At 41.2% G+C, this 19,660-nt stretch overlaps 1 protein-coding gene across 16 annotated transcripts in view; it reads right to left on the reverse strand.

Annotated features, from left to right (window-relative positions):
• The window catches only part of ABI3BP (ABI family member 3 binding protein), a 2,083,720-nt gene that overhangs the window by 131,430 nt on the left and 1,932,630 nt on the right, over positions 1 to 19,660 (reverse strand). For all 16 annotated transcript variants that reach the window (XM_069204834.1, XM_069204837.1, XM_069204832.1 and 13 more), the window contains one exon: positions 16,629 to 16,737. In XM_069204834.1, the coding sequence (XP_069060935.1) occupies positions 16,629 to 16,737 (109 nt within the window). The remainder of the gene's footprint in view (positions 1 to 16,628; positions 16,738 to 19,660) is intronic.

A 19,660-nucleotide genomic window follows, 5' to 3' on the forward strand; every position in this document is an offset into this window, starting at 1 on the left:
TACCGAGGTTTAGAGGTGGCATGAACAGTCATCTTTGATATTTCCCTTTGGGACAATTTGGCAAAATGAGCGTATGTGTGTGATAATGTTTCCACCCAAATGATTTGGACTGTATATTCTTCTGTCCAACGTATGAAGTTTTTAGAGTTTGATTTTTTTACCACTTTTAGGGGAATACAGATTTACTCAATGCACAGTAGCAATTTTATTTATGCAATTATTACCTAATGAAAATGTATGCTATAGATTAGGACGTTTACTTAAATTAGTTGTTTTCTGCATACGCATATGCTTGTTTAATTACTTTTATGTGGAAACTGTTTTCATGTGTGTCTCTTTTCATGTAAATGCTTTTATGGTTGTCTTTGAATTTTGAATAAAGTTGGTAATGATGATGAGTGATCCAGTGTTTCCAGACATGAAACTACCAGGCCCGGAAACACCAGTCCCTTTTTTACCGGGCCTGTGTCTCCACTCTCTAAAATGACTGGATATTGGCTGTGGGCAAAGGCAAATCTTCCCCCACCTCCAGCATAGTGTGGGAATAGGCAGTGTTCCCCCCAGTGAGGCTATACGTCAGCCTAGGCACATGATCTGCCCGACACCACAATCCACACTACACAACCCGCATTGACTTCCTTGCTGCTATTTACAACCTACTTGTTATTCGAGCAGGAAGATGCAAATTCATGCTGTAAAGGACCCTGTATTGCCAGATCTGCATGTTTTTACACATTCTGGGTGGAATAATTAGGGAATGATCAATATTTGTTATGGAGATACCATTCAGAATAAGCAATTCCTTTCTTTCCCCTGCACCTCATAACCGGTACCTAACATGTTCAAATGTTATTCTAGCTTTGATAAGTAACCAGTGTACGTTATTTTGGACGAGAGAGATGTCATCAAATTTTCTTTTGAAAGACATGCAGTAAGTCTGGCACTGAATTATAGTACAACTTTGAGCAGTGGAGCTACTGATTAAGGGATAAGATAACTAGACTTGAATTGCTGTATTCTGCCGTGCTGGTGTGAGCACTTCGCAGAGTGAAAGTTGGTGTACTTAGCAATTGAGGTGAGGTGAATGAGAGAGTTTAGTCAAGTATTAACCAAAGAGATTTTACTGACAGTGAAAGGAACAGTGAAACGCCTTTCACGTTAAGCTTGTTCTCGACTAATGGACTGATTTTTTTGTATTAGTGAAGAATGAGGAGGATCTCTGTGTTCTGAGGGTTAACATCAGAAGTTATCTTACATCCAGTGTTAACTATTTACAAGTAAAGTGTGAAGGCTGATGATATAATTTATGTATAAAGATTTGAGATGTTAGGGAGGCATCTGTCTTTTGGCAGATGGACACAGCTGCTCTCTCAAACAATTAACTTAATGGCTCAGGTTACATGGTGAAGAAAGTGGAAGCTAAACGGGAGTCCGGAAGTAAAAGGATCAATAAACTAATTTGAAAGAAACATGTGAAATGTAAATAACTGGAGCTGTACACATTAAGAACACTCAGTGTATTTTTTTTTGTAGAAACTTAAGCCTAGAAACTAATAGATGCAGATTACAGTCAAACTAGGGTACCAGTTTGCTCCATACCAAATATCAGACCCGGACATTCATTAACAAATTACTGCATTATGGGATTTGTTACCTTTTGCCTCAATTACTCCAATTAGAAATGCACTTGGAGGCAATATAAACAATGTAAACGTATAGCTCAGTATTGAGTAGACAGTGTTCATAGTGTGCCATTTCATCTACGTTGTTGCAAAATGTCAACATAGGAAACAATTTCCTTTGAATGAAGAAACAAAAATAAAATAAATTCTCTGCATATTGCAGAACAAATTCATATTTTGTAAAATAAAATAAACCTGTCAATGTTAATTTATGAAGGCTGCAGTCCAATTAGCATGACCAAAATGCTTCATATCTAAAAAGCAGTCTTAAGCCTTGGGTTTTCATGTAACAAACCAATGAATTCTTTGAATTGGGTTCTGTGATATTTAATGCTATCCAGCTAGATAAGACATGTCTCACATCGCACTCTTCAGGGCTACTGGAGTATCTGAAATCAGAATCTGATCTTTTCAAGCTTCCAGAGAATGTGGGCCAGATTACGAGACTGGCGGTCCAAAGACCGCCAACTTCGAGATGGCTGTCAGAACATACGGCTATCGCGGTCCAACTTCCACATTACTAGGTTGGCAGGCATACCCGCCAACCTCCCGGCATCCCCACCAGGATCCCAGATCCCAGATCCCGACAGGCTGACAGCGGTGCAGATTGCAATCAGTCAGGGTGGCGCTGCAGTCAGCGCCACCATGCTGATTACAACCTTATTCTCCTTCAGCCTTTCCATGGTGGTACCACTGCCATTAAAAATCTGGTGGAGGACAGGTGCAGGGGCAACAGGGGAGCCCCTGCGTTGCTCATGCCCGTGGGTCCTGCCTAGCCCCCTAGAAATGCACACTTTCTACTGTGCATTTGGAGAGTGCTGGTGCCCCCTGTGTGCAGCAGCATTACCGCTGGATGACAATGCTGCCGCCCCTTTCCCACTGGGCTGACCGGCGGAAACTCAGCCCAGTGAGAAAGTGGTAATGGGGCTGGCGGGGAGGTCGACCACATGGCAGCGACTACCCCGTTGGGAGTTTGGAGGACGGGTGTTTCCATCCTCTAAACTCCTAATCAGCCCCCGTGACTATGTATCCAAACTAAAGCTTCAAACATTTCTTGCACTATCACTAGCTTAAATGTGTGAAGTACACAACTTGTGCGGTTGAGGGGTTGGTGGGTTTTATTACTGTGGGTAAAGATTCCGGGAAAAGATTTTTGAAGACAAGAAGGTTCTGCTAATTCTTTTTGCCCTGGAGAATCTCTCAATATTTACAAGCCCCTAGCACCACCTTGCCCCGCAATAGTCGTTTTTTACGCTAAGGTGGCTTTTCCCCCGCTTCGTACTTACAAAGTGGCACAACGCTTGCATTGCACCACTTTGCAACACCTTGCGCCACATTATGCCTGCGTCAGGCATAATGTATGCAAGGGGTCGTTCTGACGCAGAGGGGCCCAAATAATTGGCGCAGTGAAATTTACAACTTTTCAGTGCTCCTTTTTTCTGTCATTTTTAACACCTGCTCAGAACAAGCAATAAAATGATGCACCCATTTTAAATAATGGGCCTCCCTGTGCTTTGCTGCACTAGCATCAACATTTTTGAGCCTAGTGCAGCAAAGTGGCACAATAGCGGCAAACATTTTGATGCTATTGCCCTAACAACCGCCATGGTGCGCCTTATTGTAATTACAGCACTACCATGGTGTTATTAGGTGAGACAGGTGCAACGCAAGAAAGGTGGCACATCAGGACTGATGCCTCACTTTCTCGTAAATATGCCCCTACATGTTTGTGGCCCCTATGTCTGAAGCAAACGTTTTTAAAAATGTTTTTTTAAGATCCTCTAACGTTGAAAAGTTTACAAAGGTTTACAACATTGTTATGAAACTGATTTATGCAAGATGCCCGATTTTCCATACTTCTAATACGTGCATGTATGTGTGAGATATGACTGAAGGTGTCAATTTATGTGTTAGGTACTTTTAGTGTCTCTACTATTCAAGACCAAATCTATCCAGTTCATGCATGTACGTATTGTGTTGTATTTGTGTCTGTGTCGACTTTGAACTTTATAATCATGCAGGTTATACATAAATCATAAGCCAAGATGGTCACATGAGAAAATAAATATTTTAAATGAGCAGTGTTTCAGCAATAATTTCCATGCATATGAGCTGGTGAGGCTATGGAAGAGAAGTGAGATGTATGAGTTTTAAGTGATTATGCATCTGTTCTTTTGCCATTCAGCAGAGAAGTTATGCATATGCTGTTTAATAAATAAACACAATATAGCATTAAGTGGACCACTAGCTTTAGAATAGCTTGTAAAGCTCCAATCTGATGTAATATAAGTAAATTTATGTAGTACAGCTTTTTTATGTTTAATATAGTGCAACAATGCAGTAATTATCAAAAGATTATATGAGCACATACCAATGCCCCCGTTGGTAGCTGCAGCACAGAATACACATGCTAGCTCAGAGAAAATCTGTAAGCATTTAAAAGTACTAAAAGAGTTTGAAAGTTGGGAACACAACACAATAAAAATCCCACTGAAATTTAGAGAAATAGGGAACATTTTGATTAATATAATGACACCAATATGTCAAAAATGTAATAAGGGGAACCTGAAATATTATTTTTTAAATGATTTAAGAGAAAAAAGTGTCAAGAAGCACGATGCACAAACGCTAGTCAATGGACCTATGCATGATTTGAGGCCAACTGAGATGGAGCGCAGGTTGCATACACCAAGTAGATTGGTCCTGCTCAAGGGCTGGAAGTAGGTAAGGTTGAAAATGTTTTTAAGTCCTAGGGCCTGATTACGACCTTGGTGGATGGCATACTCCGTCACAAACATGATAGATATCCCGCCCATCATATTACAAGTTCCATTATATCCTATGGAACTTGTAAAACAGCGGGCAGGATATTCGTCATGTTTGTGACAGAGTATCCCATCCGACAAGGTCGTAATCAGGCTCTTAAACTGAAAGGGTACTTTGTCGTTTTTCAGAAGAAAAATTCTTTCTCTGAATGGAAAAAACCTGAAATTCTGTGCTACACTGTGGAACTGCCGTTCAGATATTCTTGAGGTCGAAACACCTTGAAGCAAATGTTTTAAAAAAGTTCCTGAACTTGTTTTGGTGCCCAAAGAACCATAACAGTACATGTCTGATGACCTCATGGAGTGCACTTAGAGATGGATTATGGATCACTGGCACAATATTGTGGTACACAAAATTGTTGCCAAAAATATAGTTGACACTAATATTGTCCAAAAATATACAAAAATATTGATTTTTTGTAATATAAATAGAGTCTGAAGAGGTAAATGTTGAAAACTTGCACATACACATTTAGTATATGTAAATTTAACAAATTCCACTAAGGTTTAATACTATATATAAATGTATACTTATATAAACACACAAATTTAAATTACATTTTATATATATATATATATATATATATATATATATATACATATATGTATATGTATATAGATAGATATAGATATTTAGGGGGTTATTCTAACTTTGGAGGAGGTGTTAATCCGTCCCAAAAGTGACGGAAAAGTGACGGATTTACCACCAGCCGTATTACGAGTCCATTATATCCTATGGAACTCGTAATACGGCTGGTGGTATATCCGTCACTTTACCTTCACTTTTGGGACGGATTAACACTCCTCCAAAGTTAGAATAACCCCCATAGTGTACTAAATATATAGTGTAACAATATAAATATGTATTTTACATTATATTTTATATTTTACGTTGATTACTATGAAAACACACGTGTGTGTATGTGTGTCTAAAGGATATACACCATAAAATATAAAAATATAAACAACTCAATAATAAAATATGTATTAATAAATTTAGGCAATAAATACAATATTAAAAATGTAAAAACAAAAAAACACATTTATTGAAAATGAGGTAAATATTAAAATAAATACCTAAAAACAAACAGTATAAAATATATTTTTTTTAAATTAATGCTATAAAATATTTTTAACAAATATTATGAAAACTATTGGAGGCTAGGAATATGAAACATTCTATTCCCACTCTAGTTTATGCAACAGTAGGGAAAGTGTTGGACTTCTGAGGGGTTAGATTTACTATTCCTACTACAGTCAATGCAACAATAGAGAAAGCGCTGGACTTTAGGGGGATGAAATGTACTATTCCCACTCCAGTCTACACAACATTAGGGAAACTTCTGTACTTTGGAGGGGTTAAATTTACTACTCCCCCTCCAAACTGCACAACACTAGGGAAAGTGTTGAATTTCAGAACAGTAGAATGTACTAGTCTCACTCCAAACAGCACAACATTATGGAAAGCATTGGTCTTGTAGGGGTTACATTTACTATTTGCACTCCAGATAGGGCAACAATAAGGAAAGTGTTGGATCTCAGAGGGGTAAAATTTACTATTTCCACTCCAAACAGAGCAACCGTAGGGAAAGCGTTGGATTTCAGAGGGGTGAGATTCACTATTCTTACTTCAAACAGCGTAACAGTCTTGAAAAGTGTTGACTTGTGAAGAGGTTGATTTTACTATTCCTACTGCAGTCTAAAAAGTACTTCATTTCAAACACATTATTATTATATATATGAGTAACCCCATGAATGTAGATTTTTTTTTTAACTCATATAAAAATGTATAATTAACATGAAAAATATATATATTCAAAAAGAAAAACAATCAATTTACATAATTACCATTCAAGAAAGTAATTACGCACACCCTTTAAAATACAATTAAATAATTAGCAGCTTGCAATAAAAAAATAAGTGAAATAAATCAATATTCTATCATTTACATAATTAAAGAGACCCCCCCCAGGATATTGCGGCATGGGTTAGCATATTTTGGCCCACAAATATGAAAATTTTTGTGGCACAGATATGAAAATGTTGCTGCATTTTTGCTGCATATTATTTTGCTATTTGCATGTGTTTTCATCAAGTTTTGCGGAATGTGATCAAAATAAATGTCCAATGGGCCTACCACTAGCCTTGTGGGTAGCGACCCTAATCATTTAAAAAAATGCCCCCTGAGCACGCTGTGTGCCCAGTGGGACCAAAACTTGATATAAATTATTGCACTCTGGGCCCGTCATTCAGGGGCACCTGGAGGGCATTAACTTTTATCAAGTTTTGGGCTCACTACCCACAGGCCAGGTGGTGGGCCCAAAGGACATGTACTTTTATCAGGTTTTGGGGAACTTGATAAAAGTAAATGCCCCCGAGGCACTCTGTGTGTCTCGTGGATGGCAGGCCCTAATCATTTTGAAAAATAAACGCCCCTTTGGCATGCTGCCTACGGGGCATAAGGCCGGCCCAGAGCTCATGCATTCTTTAAAATGATTAGAGCTCGAGGCCTATGGGCCTGTGGTGAGACCCTCACACAAATGCAAGAAACCTGCCTTCTATTGGCCGAGTGGCGAGCCACTGGACCAATAGAAAGAGCCTCGCATTCTAAAATTTTGCACACACTTTTTAAAAAAGGGCAGGCTTTTCAGAAAACTGCTGAGTTCGCGATTCTTTTGAACATCTCGAAACCGCGAAATCCTTGAGGGTCTGATTAACAATCAATTAAATGATTAATTTGCAATTAATATTGAATTGTTAATTAATCAGTACTTAATTAACTTTCCACCCTAGACCCCTACAAACCTAGCATCCTGTACCTTGAAGAGAAGTTAAATATAATAGTATTCCATATTTTACATAATTATTAATTAATTGGTTAACACTTAATATGAAATAATTGTTATTACTTCATCAACTTCCCATCGTAGACCACTACAAACCTTGGAGCCAAAAATTAAAATATAAGTAAAACAAACAAGTATTCCATAATTTGACATAAATAAAAAGCAATTAAATAATCAACAATGAATAATTAATTGGTAATTATTGCTGCATTAACTTCCCACCCTATACAACTACAAACCTAACAGCCTGCAAATAACATAGAACAAAAATAAACCAGTATTATATGATTTACATAAGAAATATCAATTACATACTAAAATATTATTTGATACAATCATTCATAATTAGTTATTATCTAATTACCCTCCCACCCAATCTGTCCACAAACCCAACAACCATCTATGACACTATAAATTACTAATGATAATTAAACAATTCTAAATCTCTTAAAATTACAAGCAATATTTAAATGAATAACATTATATAAACAATGTTAACACACAAAATTAATATATCAACTAAAACACATTAAAATAATTTAAAAAATGTTTTTTAAACTATGCTACTGAAAACGTTATTAAAAACATTGGCCCTCATTACGACCCTGGCGGTTTGTAACCGCCAGGGCCGCTGGACGCGGAGGCACCGCCGACAGGCCGGCGGTGCCCCGCAGGGCATTCTGACCGCAGCGGTTTGGCCACGGTCAGAAAGGGGAAACTGGCGGTCTCCCGCCAGTTTCCCGCTGCCCCTTTGAATCCTCCAAGGCGGCGCAGCTCGCTGCGCCGCCGAGGGTATTCTGACACCCCCTACCACCATCCTGTTCCTGGCGGTTCGCCCGCCAGGAACAGGATGGCGGTAGGGGGTGTCGCGGGGCCCCTGGGGGCCCCTGCAGTGCCCATGCCAATGGCATGGGCACTGCAGGGGCCCCCGTAAGAGGGCCCCACTTTGTATTTCACTGTCTGCATTGCAGACAGTGAAATACGCGACGGGTGCCACTGCACCCGTCGCACCTTCCCACTCCGCCGGCTCGATTCCGAGCCGGCGTCCTCGTGGGAAGGTTGTTTCCCGCTGGGCTGGCGGGCGGCCTTAAGGCGGCCGCCCGCCCGCCCAGCGGGAAACTCAGAATGCCGGCCGCGGTCTTCAGACCGCGGTGCGGTATTCCTGCGGCGCAACTTTGGCGGGCGGCCTCCGCCGCCCGTCAAAGTTGTAATGAGGGCCATAGTCTTTAAAACAATATTACTTATCTCAAAAAATGAAATTCTTGTTAACGATATTTGTGCATCACAATATTTTTGCCATAATATTTAATTTCCGATATTTTTGTCTCCTGAAATTTTAAACTAAATTTTTTTTCTAAACACATTAGAGACTCTCAAGGTGTCAGACAGGGAAAACAATAAACTCCAGTTCAGTTTCAGTTGCCGCTTGTCAGCGGGAGTCTTCAAAGAAGTTTCCTTTTCAGCTTTACATGTTTCTGGAGCCACCCAGTGGATCAGATTTATGATCCTTAGAGAGCTTTCTGTCAAAGGATTTAAAGTGAAAGGGACGCCAACATCCTCAGGTCCTACTCACGGGTGCAAAATCCAGTGAGTTCAATCCACCTTGTAACCTTTTGCAAGTAAAGCACTGCTCTGAATAAGGCTAGGGGAGGGTCCAGCTTTGTAGGGTACCCAAGCCTGTGAGTGGGGAGCACCCTAAAACACATTGGAGTCCATTCTTACCAATGGAGTAAAGGTTCCCAGCCTCTGACCTACTTACTTTTGTAGTAGTTCCTGTTTGCTTTTGCTGCAAAGTGGGCCATGTTTCAGGACATTTTCAGGATAGTGAAATTCTTTGGCCACACTGAGGGCCTCATTAGGAGTTTGGTGGTCCCACCACTGAACCGCCAAACTTATGAGGAGGACACCACTGCCATGGTGGTGGCGTTCTCTCCGTACATAATAAAATGTTCCTGCTGGGCTGACCAGTGGGAACATTGTAATACGTGTTCCCACTGGTCTGCTCGGTGGGAACAGTGTTAGGCTATTGGCCTTGGCTCCTTTTTGGTACCCAAAGAAGTCAGCAGGCACTTGGGTAGCAGTGTTGTCCGGACATTTAGATATGTTGGGCAATTTAGTAAATCTAGATAAAATGTGTTAATGCATTTTAACCAAGTAGTTACCTATGAGGCTTTGACTGAACTATACAATACAGCTTGTTGAGAAAGAAGGGAGATACTTTCTGCAGCATTCAGATTCGGAAGTCGCAAGCCAGTGAAACAACCACTATACGAGCTTTCAGTCATAAAGCAAAGTCAAGCTGAATGCCCGAACTCCCAGACTGCAGATGCGCTATATTTACAGTATGGAACAACACGGCGCCCAGTAGGAGAACAGCATCAGAATTTATCATGCTATTGTGGTAGTTTGCAGGATTAGCGCTAATCCTGCAAAGTAAAGGGAGGCCCATTGAAAGTAATGGGTGCGTCATGTCAATGCCTGCTCTGAGAAGGTGTTAAAAATGACACTAAAAATGGTACAGTGAAATGTAAATTTCACTGTGCCATTTTTACGGCCCACCGTGAGGTGGAACGCCCCTTGCATATATTAAGCCTGGCACAGGCATAATGTGGTGCAAGGGGTCACAAAGTGGTGAAATGCAAGCATTGCACCACTTTGTGAGTATGGCGAAGGAGAATGGCATCCTTATTGCCACATTAGCATAAAGAAATGACGCTAGTGTGGTGCTAAGAGGCGCAAGGGCCTTGTAAATCTGGCCCAAAATGTTTTAGCAGGATGGGGTTAATGACTGAAACCTTTCGCCGCTAAAATAATCTAGTTCATTTTCTAAATTTCTATATTTTTAAGGATTTACCAGAAAAGTAAGTTTTAACTGTGTACACTAACCCTTACTATTGGAGTGGACACTGGTGTACTAACTGCTATTTTTAGTTTACGGTGAAGATGCAAATATTTATTAAACTTAAAAAAAAAAAAATCTTCACCTGAAAAATATTGTCTACGTGAGGAAATCCTCTTTCATTCACTTCTCAGTCTAATTATATAGTGGGTACCAGGGCACTTCTAAGGTTCCTATCACTAAAGTTAAGTGCATGTCTGAGGCATGTTTGAGAACACCTACAAAGCTGTGACTTTGTGGGTGTTCACTAAATTGCCGATTGCCACTTTCTTGTCCCTCCCATATGAACACCTATATTCTTGATCCTAACCCAATCCTTATGACCTTAAAATCCATCATACATTGAATTATCAGCTAACGTGTGATTTAGCTTCAGAAACACCACCAATCCTGATTTTCTTGAATCAAGATTTTTGAACTGAGACCTTAAATATAACTTTTTTGTGGTTGTAGGTGTAATTTGCAACTGCACAACATTTTGCGAAACAGAGACAATCTCTGAATGTGTCTCTTCTCCTGTCTTTGTCTGGGAATCTGTCTCCTTATCTTTCTCAATCTCTGATCCTGTCAGTAACCATATGAGGGTGGAGCTGCCTGCTTCTGCAGTTCTCTAAATTTACTTATGGGTTTACAGATTAGTTTTGCATAGCACTTCAAGTTGCCTTTCAGTAGCTACAGAGGACTGTGAAGCGGAAAGTGCAGCTTGACTGTTGGAAGGAGAAGTTAGCAGGCACTCAGATGAGGTGAGAAACCATGTGCAACACCCTTCAGCACAGCCATTGTTGTGCTGGAGTCTGAAAAGTTCAGTTGTCAGGAGCCTCCTGAACTTCATGTGGTGGCTTTTGACTCTTAGGCAGGACCTGTGTTTTTGAAAGTCCCGATATTTGCTAATGTGTTTTACTCTCTTGAAGGATCAAAGGTTGTTTTAATGGGAAAACAGTGAACATACATTTCTGATGTTCATGTAGCGATGAGTCAGTTTCTGCAGGTAAGTAGGATCTTTCCTCAGTAGGCTTTGTGGATAGTTCACAAGACGTGAATCTAGTCCTCAGACTTACTCGGGCTGATTTAGAGCTGTAAGGGCAGGTTTTTTCTTGACCCACTTTATGGGGTGAAGGATATATTAATTCTGAAATCTTTCAAGCCTGGCAATGATTTTCTTGGGGAGATAAGAGTAGACGATGTTGCAGCAGTCTATGACAGCCCTACCCTATTCTATTCTGTGCTCATTTAGAAGTGGGAGAATTTCCTACAGAAAAGAGAGCTGCATATTAACAGCATTTGTACCAGCATTCATTTGGAAAGCAAAGGTGAGGTTAGCGTTGAAGAGAATTTCCAGGTTCTCACAAGGTTGAGGAATGTGTTCTAAGTTTTGTTGGCCAGGAAATCGTTGCATCAGACACAGTATTTCTAAGACCTATGATATCTGTTTAGGTGCTGTTAACGCACAAGAATGTCTCTTATACCCTGTGCAAGTCGTATATCCATGCCAAAGTCAATGTCAGTTGGATTCCTGTGATCGGTTTTCCAACTGGAAATGGATTTATTTATCAATGGCTTATGTTCGACAGTTTAACTGCTGATTGCGAAGGATGTTTGCCAAGGACCGTTCAAGGATGTTGATATAAGGCAAAGGTGTTAGAAATGCAATTCGTCCATTGGTGTGTGGATGGTTCAATTGATATAACTCTGTCTTTTTGATTCTGGACGGTGAGTGATTAGATCCAATCCAGTAGAGGTCTGGTGATTACTGCAGAGAGTTTAAGCATTTCTGGTAGTATTGTGCGGTTGATGATGCCATAGGCTGTGGAGAGGTTTGCTAGGAACAGAGTGTTATGGCATCATTCATGGAAAGGAGAACCTCAACTATCTTGTTGGCTAGTCCAGTTTTGGCCCCGCTCACCTTTCAAAATAAAGATTGGTGCACATGGAGAAGGGAGTTGTAAACCATGAGTCAACTCATTGGTTCCTTTACGAAGATTTTGCTGAGGAAAGTAAGGTAAGAAATAGGCTGGTAACTGGACTGTATTTTGGAGTCAGCAGTTGGTTTAGTGACCATTTAAATTACACACAACAGAAGCTAAGTGATGTCTTGGCTCTCAGGGAAAAATCTTTCCATGGCATGTATAGCCACATTTAGCAGGACCTGTATTGCACTGATTATAGAATTTGCTTAACTAGACTAGACAACACTAAAAACTGTACCACTAGTTTGAAGACAGATTCTGGGATATAAAGCTTTATCCCAGGTGGAATCTTAATTGGTGAAGGGCATTTCTGGCACAATTATTAAAATGAGCATAGGTACCTAGGGCTAGATTTAAGAAAAGTGGTGCCCCCTAACGCCACCATGTGTGCACTGTATCAAAGATATGGCGCACCGTGGCGGTAGATAGGGAACTGGCATCAACAATGTTGACTCTTGTTCAGAGCTTTGCAAGATTAGTGTGAAACATTTGTACGCTAATCCTGCAAGCCAATTGAGGCCCATTGTAAACAATGGTGTGCCTCCTTGAGGTCAGGTAGCATTAGAAGATTGCCAAAATAAAATTTCAGAAAGGGTGGGATATGCTCAAATGTAGCCAGGAAGGGTAACAGGCACCTTAGATATACTTTGCATGGATCTCACTGCCTCATAGGCATCTGTTTCCACCACTAGTCTTTATGGAGCTTCAAAGTACAATAGGGATAAAACGGAAACATGGGATTCCAAGAGCAACAATTTGCAGGAACCCTCCGCCACCTGTAGACATTTCATATAACAAACATATTTATAACCGGGCAGACCTGAAAGGTTACTTATTGTGTCAGTTATAGATGTATCTACACATACACGATTTAATGCTGGCCCAGTGTCTAACCATGTCAAACAGGCCTTTATTGAAAGTGAATGGCATATGAGTTTAACAAAGAATCAACTGAGGCCCAAATACAGGGGTCCGAAGAGTTAAAAAAAGGTTGGGGATTTGTATTAGGCCATATGGATTCCAATGCATATAAACGTGACAATAGGAACAACACAGTTATTGATGACTAAGCTATATTGCCTATGGTTATCAGAGCACTCCAACTTTAATGTGTAAAAAATCTAGATTTATTTTAAAAGTCCAAATAGAAAACATAGAACAATTCACTTTCAAGAACTTTGCAAGTTTAGCCCACTCTCATTCACTAGACAGAAATAACAGCAATCTTCATTTTCCATCATTGCAGATTCCTGTGTTTGCATCACAATAATCATATGTTTAATACCCGAATGCTATCTATTGTGTGTTGAGTAGGTCTCATAGCTGCGTTGATCTGACTGTTTCCAATACTTTAACTCTCTATGCTAGCCCTTCTCATCCCTATAGGAATTTTTTCATAATGTAAATAGAGCAAGATGCTATAGGAACATCAATTGCATATATCTCCATTTCTGGCCTCATTCCTCTGTTAAAGACTCAATCACAAAACCACACGCTTCCATCTTGTAGACCGGCTGCAACACAGTGAAGGTAGAAGTGCATTTTGTAATACTTACCTAATAATCAAAAGTATTTGGACAGTTCAACTTCACAAGTGCACACTATCCACCAACCCCTGGGCCCTAAGACATTCCACATAGATTAAACCTTCATAAAGTGAAAAAGTTCTAGATGTGGTATACATCGGGTGAAGCAATTCAAACTCTAACAACTTGTATTTGGTGTTACAAGAGACTTTATATCATGGTTTGCATCACCTGCCACAAAGCAACGACTATGTCCACATGTAAGACCTCTGAGACACCAAACAGCACTGTAAACGGCTAGTAAGGAAATAGAGAACCAACCACAACTACCTACAAGGCTGACTTCAGACACTATAACCAGCAAAAAAGAGACATCTAGAAAAAAGCACAAGTGAACCACAGCGAAGTAAGCTCTAACAGTTGCAAGGAGATCTTCTTGATTGTTAAGGATTTCATTTTGCCCTCGGCCATTGTCAACAACATTGCTGCCTCCCCACAACTTGATGACAACCTATCCAACTTCTTCTACAGCAAACTCACTGACATCTACACTAACTTCAAACATGAACCCAACACCAGAGAGCTTATTGCAAACCTGGCAATCACCAACCAAGATAGCCACCTGACCAAATGGACAACCATGAGCAAAAATGACACAGCGGAAATCATGTGGACCATCCATTCTGGGACCCCAATGGACAGATGCCCACACTACATCTACAACCTGGGAACATCACCAATCAACACCACCCAGACCCACAACATCAACACCTCCATCACATCTGCCACTTTCCCAGATGAATGGAAACATCCCAAACTTCACAATCTTCTACAGCAAAATCACTGACATCTACACTAACTTCAAACACTAACCCAACACCAGAGAGCTTATTCCAAACCTGGCAATCACCAACCAAGATAGCCACCTGACCAAATGGACAACCATGAGCAAAAACGACACAGCGGAAATCATGTGGACCATCCATTCTGGGACCCCAATGGACAGATGCCCACACTACATCTACAACCTGGGAACATCACCAATCAACACCACCCAGACCCACAACATCAACACCTCCATCACATCTGCCACTTTCCCAGATGAATGGAAACATCCCGAACTTCACAATCTTCTAAACAAGTCAATCAGGATTCAGAAAGACCAACATCACTGAAACAGCACTCATCGCTGTCATCAATGACATTTGAATCATCATGGAATTAATAGAAACAGAGTCCCTCATCCTGCTCGACCTCTTTCTGGCTTCATCACTGTCTCCCACAACACAGTCATCAGAAGACTCCACCAGACTGGCATACAAAGATGTACTCACAAATAGAGCTTTTTATTTGGAAAAACCCAAAGGGTTAGGCCGCCACCTTTCGCATCAGAGACTAAGAAATCATATGCGGAGTCCATAGGGATTGTCCCTCAGCCCCAACCTTTTCAACACATATGTGACGCCGCTGGCCAACATCATCCAGTCACAAGACATCACAGCCATCTCCTATGTCGATGAGACCCAACTCATCCTCTCCCTGACAAATAAGACAACTGCTTCCAGAACCAACTTCACCAACTGCCTAACCATGGTAGCAGACTAGATGCAAACCAACTGTCTGCAGCTCAACTCTCAGAAGACACAAGTACTTGTGCTCAGCAACAAGACTTCCCTATGGCACTCCACCTGGTAGCCGCCAGAGCTAGGACCAACACCTACACCCACAGAGCACGTGATAAATCTATGGATCATCTCAGTTGACAAGCTCAACATGACGGTTCGAGTCAATGCAGTGTGCACCTCTTGCTTCCACATCCTACGCATCCTACGAAAGATCTTCAAATGGTTGCCTCAGAACACTGGACGGACCATCATGCAAGCACTCAACACCAGCAGGGTGGACTACAACAACACTCTCAATGCCGGACTATCCAAACAACTCCTACACAGATTCCAGACCATCCAGAACACCACTGCAAGACTCATACTCGACTTCCCACGCTGCACCCACCTCAAGAAGTTTCACTGGCTTCCCATTCACAAGCACAGCAAATTCAAACTGCTCACAAACGCATACAAAGCCCTACACAACACAAAACCAGAATACCAAATTAGCAGAATACTTTCACTAACCTACCAGACTTTCATCCTCTGACTTACTCCTATTTACACACATTCCCTGCATGCATAAAAGCAAAACTGGAGGTCTCTCATTCTCCTACATAACACCTAAGACAATGCACGACCTCGCTCAACACATAGGAACCGACTCCTCACTACTTGAGTTCTACAATAAGCTGAAGACCTGGCTCTTCGAATAAGCACCTTAGAGAATTAACACCTACACACCTCCCCAAGTGCCTAGGTACCTCCTTGGGTGATTAGTGCAATATAAATCAATACAACATAACATACCATTGGAGCCTTGTGGTTGCAAATCACATCACAGGCAAGTGACTTATGCTCTACAAATATCTTTTCAATAGAACAACCATGAGCAAGGCGGCCTACCTCTATGACAGTCTGCGGACCTTCAAACAACATATTATAGAATAGACTGGCAAAATAGCATTTAGAGTAAATCTCCAGTCACCAAACAACTAACAACAATATTTCCAAGTAGGGAAGAAAGATGATTCTTCAATCTGGCTGCGACAGGTAAGATGTCTTGCTCAGTGAATCAGTGTTGTTGAATCAGTGTGCTCAGGGTCTTTCCTTTGGTGAAGCTTATGTTTTCCCTCAGACATGAACATTAGCATTACAGCCTTGAGGATGGGATGAAATGTTCTATACTGAATTCACTTCGTCACACTTATAATGGTGTGCAGAAATAGACACAGTTTAAAGTACACATGTTAAAAGAAAAATCAGACAGACTTACCTTGTGTTCGGTTTTAGGTTCTCCACTGTGGAATGTGTTTGATTTGTTGTTAAAATAGACTGATCCTTTCCAGAAGTTCCTCCGTTCTCTTTAGAAATAACTTTGTACTCTAAATGAAAGCAAATTAAAAAAAATAATCATCCTTAAATAGACTTTCTGAAACTTATGCTTAATATTCATCCACAGGTTTTGGTCCTGCACATGTTTTCCTCCCATTTTATTTACTCAACTTATCATCAAGGCGTTCTAGTGTTAGTCACCCCATCAGATCCAAGACTCTAGAGGTATACATTTTGTATTTATTTGTATTTATGAATGGATCACTTTTTGACAAAGACATCCACTACAGAGGCCAAGCTATGGAGCAAAGGGAATAGTCAGAAAGTAATAACTAACTAGAAGTCAAATATCTTAAAGCAATCATACTGTAAAGGCACAGGGAGAACAAGACTTGTGTTTTGTGGAAGTTTTTTTTGTATGGTATGTTTTTCTTGTCATTTTTCAAAACAGTATGTAGCATACAGAATCAGAGAACAAACAGCAAGCTCCTAAAATCCGTATACATCATACAATCGAAGACCTGATAGGCCACACCAGTGAGATGTCAAACAAATGAAAGAATAGAGACAATCAATGGTGGTGAAGCCTCTCGAACATGTCTGCTACCTAATAATGATTTCTAAGATATGCAACATCTACTAAAAAATACTACACAGAGCATCCATAATAAAATAACAATGTGATACAATACTAAAATGCCGGACTTCAATAGGGAGATGCAATAATATAACATTGTAGGATAAAATAACATAACGTGTTTATAGGAGCAAGTCAGCATCACCATTGTACAATTATGTAAAGTTATGTAATTATGTACCTCATCTCAGGCCTCAAGAAAGGACACAGAGATATGTATTGCTAACAGGGTTAATAAACCCGCCCTCTCCAACCTCCCCCATCATTAGAGATTCCGTAGTTACAAAGACCCCCAACTGAGTGGGGGTGGAAATGAAAAGGAGCATCAGAATGTCTTGGGCAAATAACATTATAGAACCTCCAAGCTGGGGACATCTGTCTATAGACAGGACATGATGGCCTTTGGAACCCCTGGGGGTAAGTAATACTCCTCCTTTGGACTTAAAGAAGGACAGGCCCGAAATGAGCTATAGAAGAAGGGGGATTGGAGGAAAGGAGCGCCTCAGTGGTAGCCATGTGGAAAAGAGGAATGAGGGGCATATTTATACTCTGTTTGCGCCGAATGTGCGTCAAAATTTTTGACGCACAATCGGCGCAAACCCTGCCCCATATTTATACTTTGACGTCGGACCCCGCGGGCGTCAAAGTTCCACCATGTGCGTCATTTTTTGAAAGGGGGAACCAGCCTTGCGTTAATGATATGCAAGGTAGGCGTTCCCTTCCAAAAAATGACTTTAAGGCCTGTGCCCCATATTTATACTGTGACGTCATTTTGACGCACAGGAGGGGGCAGGCCTTAAAAAACGGCGCCCGTTTTTTAACGCATGGGTCAGGGCAGGCGTTAAGGGACCTGTGGGCTCAGAAGGAGCCCAGAGGTGCCCTCCCCTGCCCCCAGGGACACCCCCTGCCACCCTTGCCCACCCCAGGAGGACACCCAAGGATGGAGGGACCCATCCCAGTGAAGTAGAGGTAAGTTGGGGTAAGTATTTTATTTCGTATTTTTTGTGTGGCATAGGGGGGCCTGATTTGGGCCCCCCTACATGCCACTATGCCCAATGACTATGCCCAGGGGACAGAAGTCCCCTGGGCATGGCCATTGGGCAAGGGGGCATGACTCCTGTCTTTGCTAAGACAGGAGTCATTTCAATGGGGGTTGGGCGTAAAAAGAAATGGCGCAAATCGGGTTGAGGGCTGAATTTTGCCTCAGACCTGACTTGCCCCATTTTTTGACGCCCAACCTCCATTTTCCCCTACGCCGGCGCTGCCTGGTGTGAGTAATTTTTTTTTACGCACACCAGTCCGCAGCGCCGGCTAACGTCATTCAATAAATAAGGCGCCCGCATGGTGCTTTGGAATGGCGTTAGCCGGCGGTAAAATTTTTGACGTACAACTGCGTTGGCGCAGTTGTGCGTCAAAAAGTATAAATATGGGCCTGAGTGTCTCTGAATAGTGATGTGCAATGACATGGACATAATCATAGTTAAAGAAAATATATCTGACTAAATAGGAATGAATACAAAAATGAGTTAAAAAAGGACAAATAAGGAAAAACAGAACTAAATAAGGAGAAAAATAAATGATAGTGAGAGGAAATAGGAAGGGTGAGAAAGAGAATATCAAAGAGAGAAACAGAAAGGGCAAAGGCAGAAGGAAAAGTACAAGGACAAATAGAGAGGACAGAAACAGGGAAAAGGTGTAAATAAAAATGAGCATGATAATGAGAGGGAGAACGGTGATGTGGTTGAGGATAATAATAATAATAGTGAAAGTGAGAATGATAATGATGATGATGATAGTAATAGTAATAGTAATAGTAATAGTAATGGTAATGGTAATAGTGACCAGGGGGGGGGGACAATGGACCCAAAGGGGAGGGGAAAGGAAGGAAAGCAGGTAATACGTCCATGAAAAACCAGCGTGGAGAAAGAACTGAAGAAAATGCGTGTGTGCGCTCGGTGGAGTCCAACGTGAAATAAAGAAGGATAGTAAGAACCGACTTGTACTGAGGTATAATGATAAGGTTATTGGGGAGGCGTAGTGCCACTGGAGCATATGCGACATATCCCGTATGGTGGATAATCAGGTCACCGGACCAGAGAGAAAGGTTGACCATGTCTGTAGAAATACGTCTGTCTTATCCTGTAGGTCATAAATAAGACGCTCATGGGAAGCAGCCTGAAACATTACAGATATCCACTCCCCGTGAGAGGGTACGAGTGCTGCTTGCCAATATCTGAGGATGCATATCTTTGCTGTGGCTAGTGCGGTGTGTAATAAGCAAAGTTGCGGCCTGGAGGGCTCAGGGAGCTCCCCGGTTTCATGCAGCAAAAGAAGGG

The sequence above is a fragment of the Pleurodeles waltl genome, chromosome 8 (genome assembly GCF_031143425.1).
Source record: "Pleurodeles waltl isolate 20211129_DDA chromosome 8, aPleWal1.hap1.20221129, whole genome shotgun sequence".
Taxonomy (NCBI): Eukaryota; Metazoa; Chordata; class Amphibia; order Caudata; family Salamandridae; genus Pleurodeles; species Pleurodeles waltl.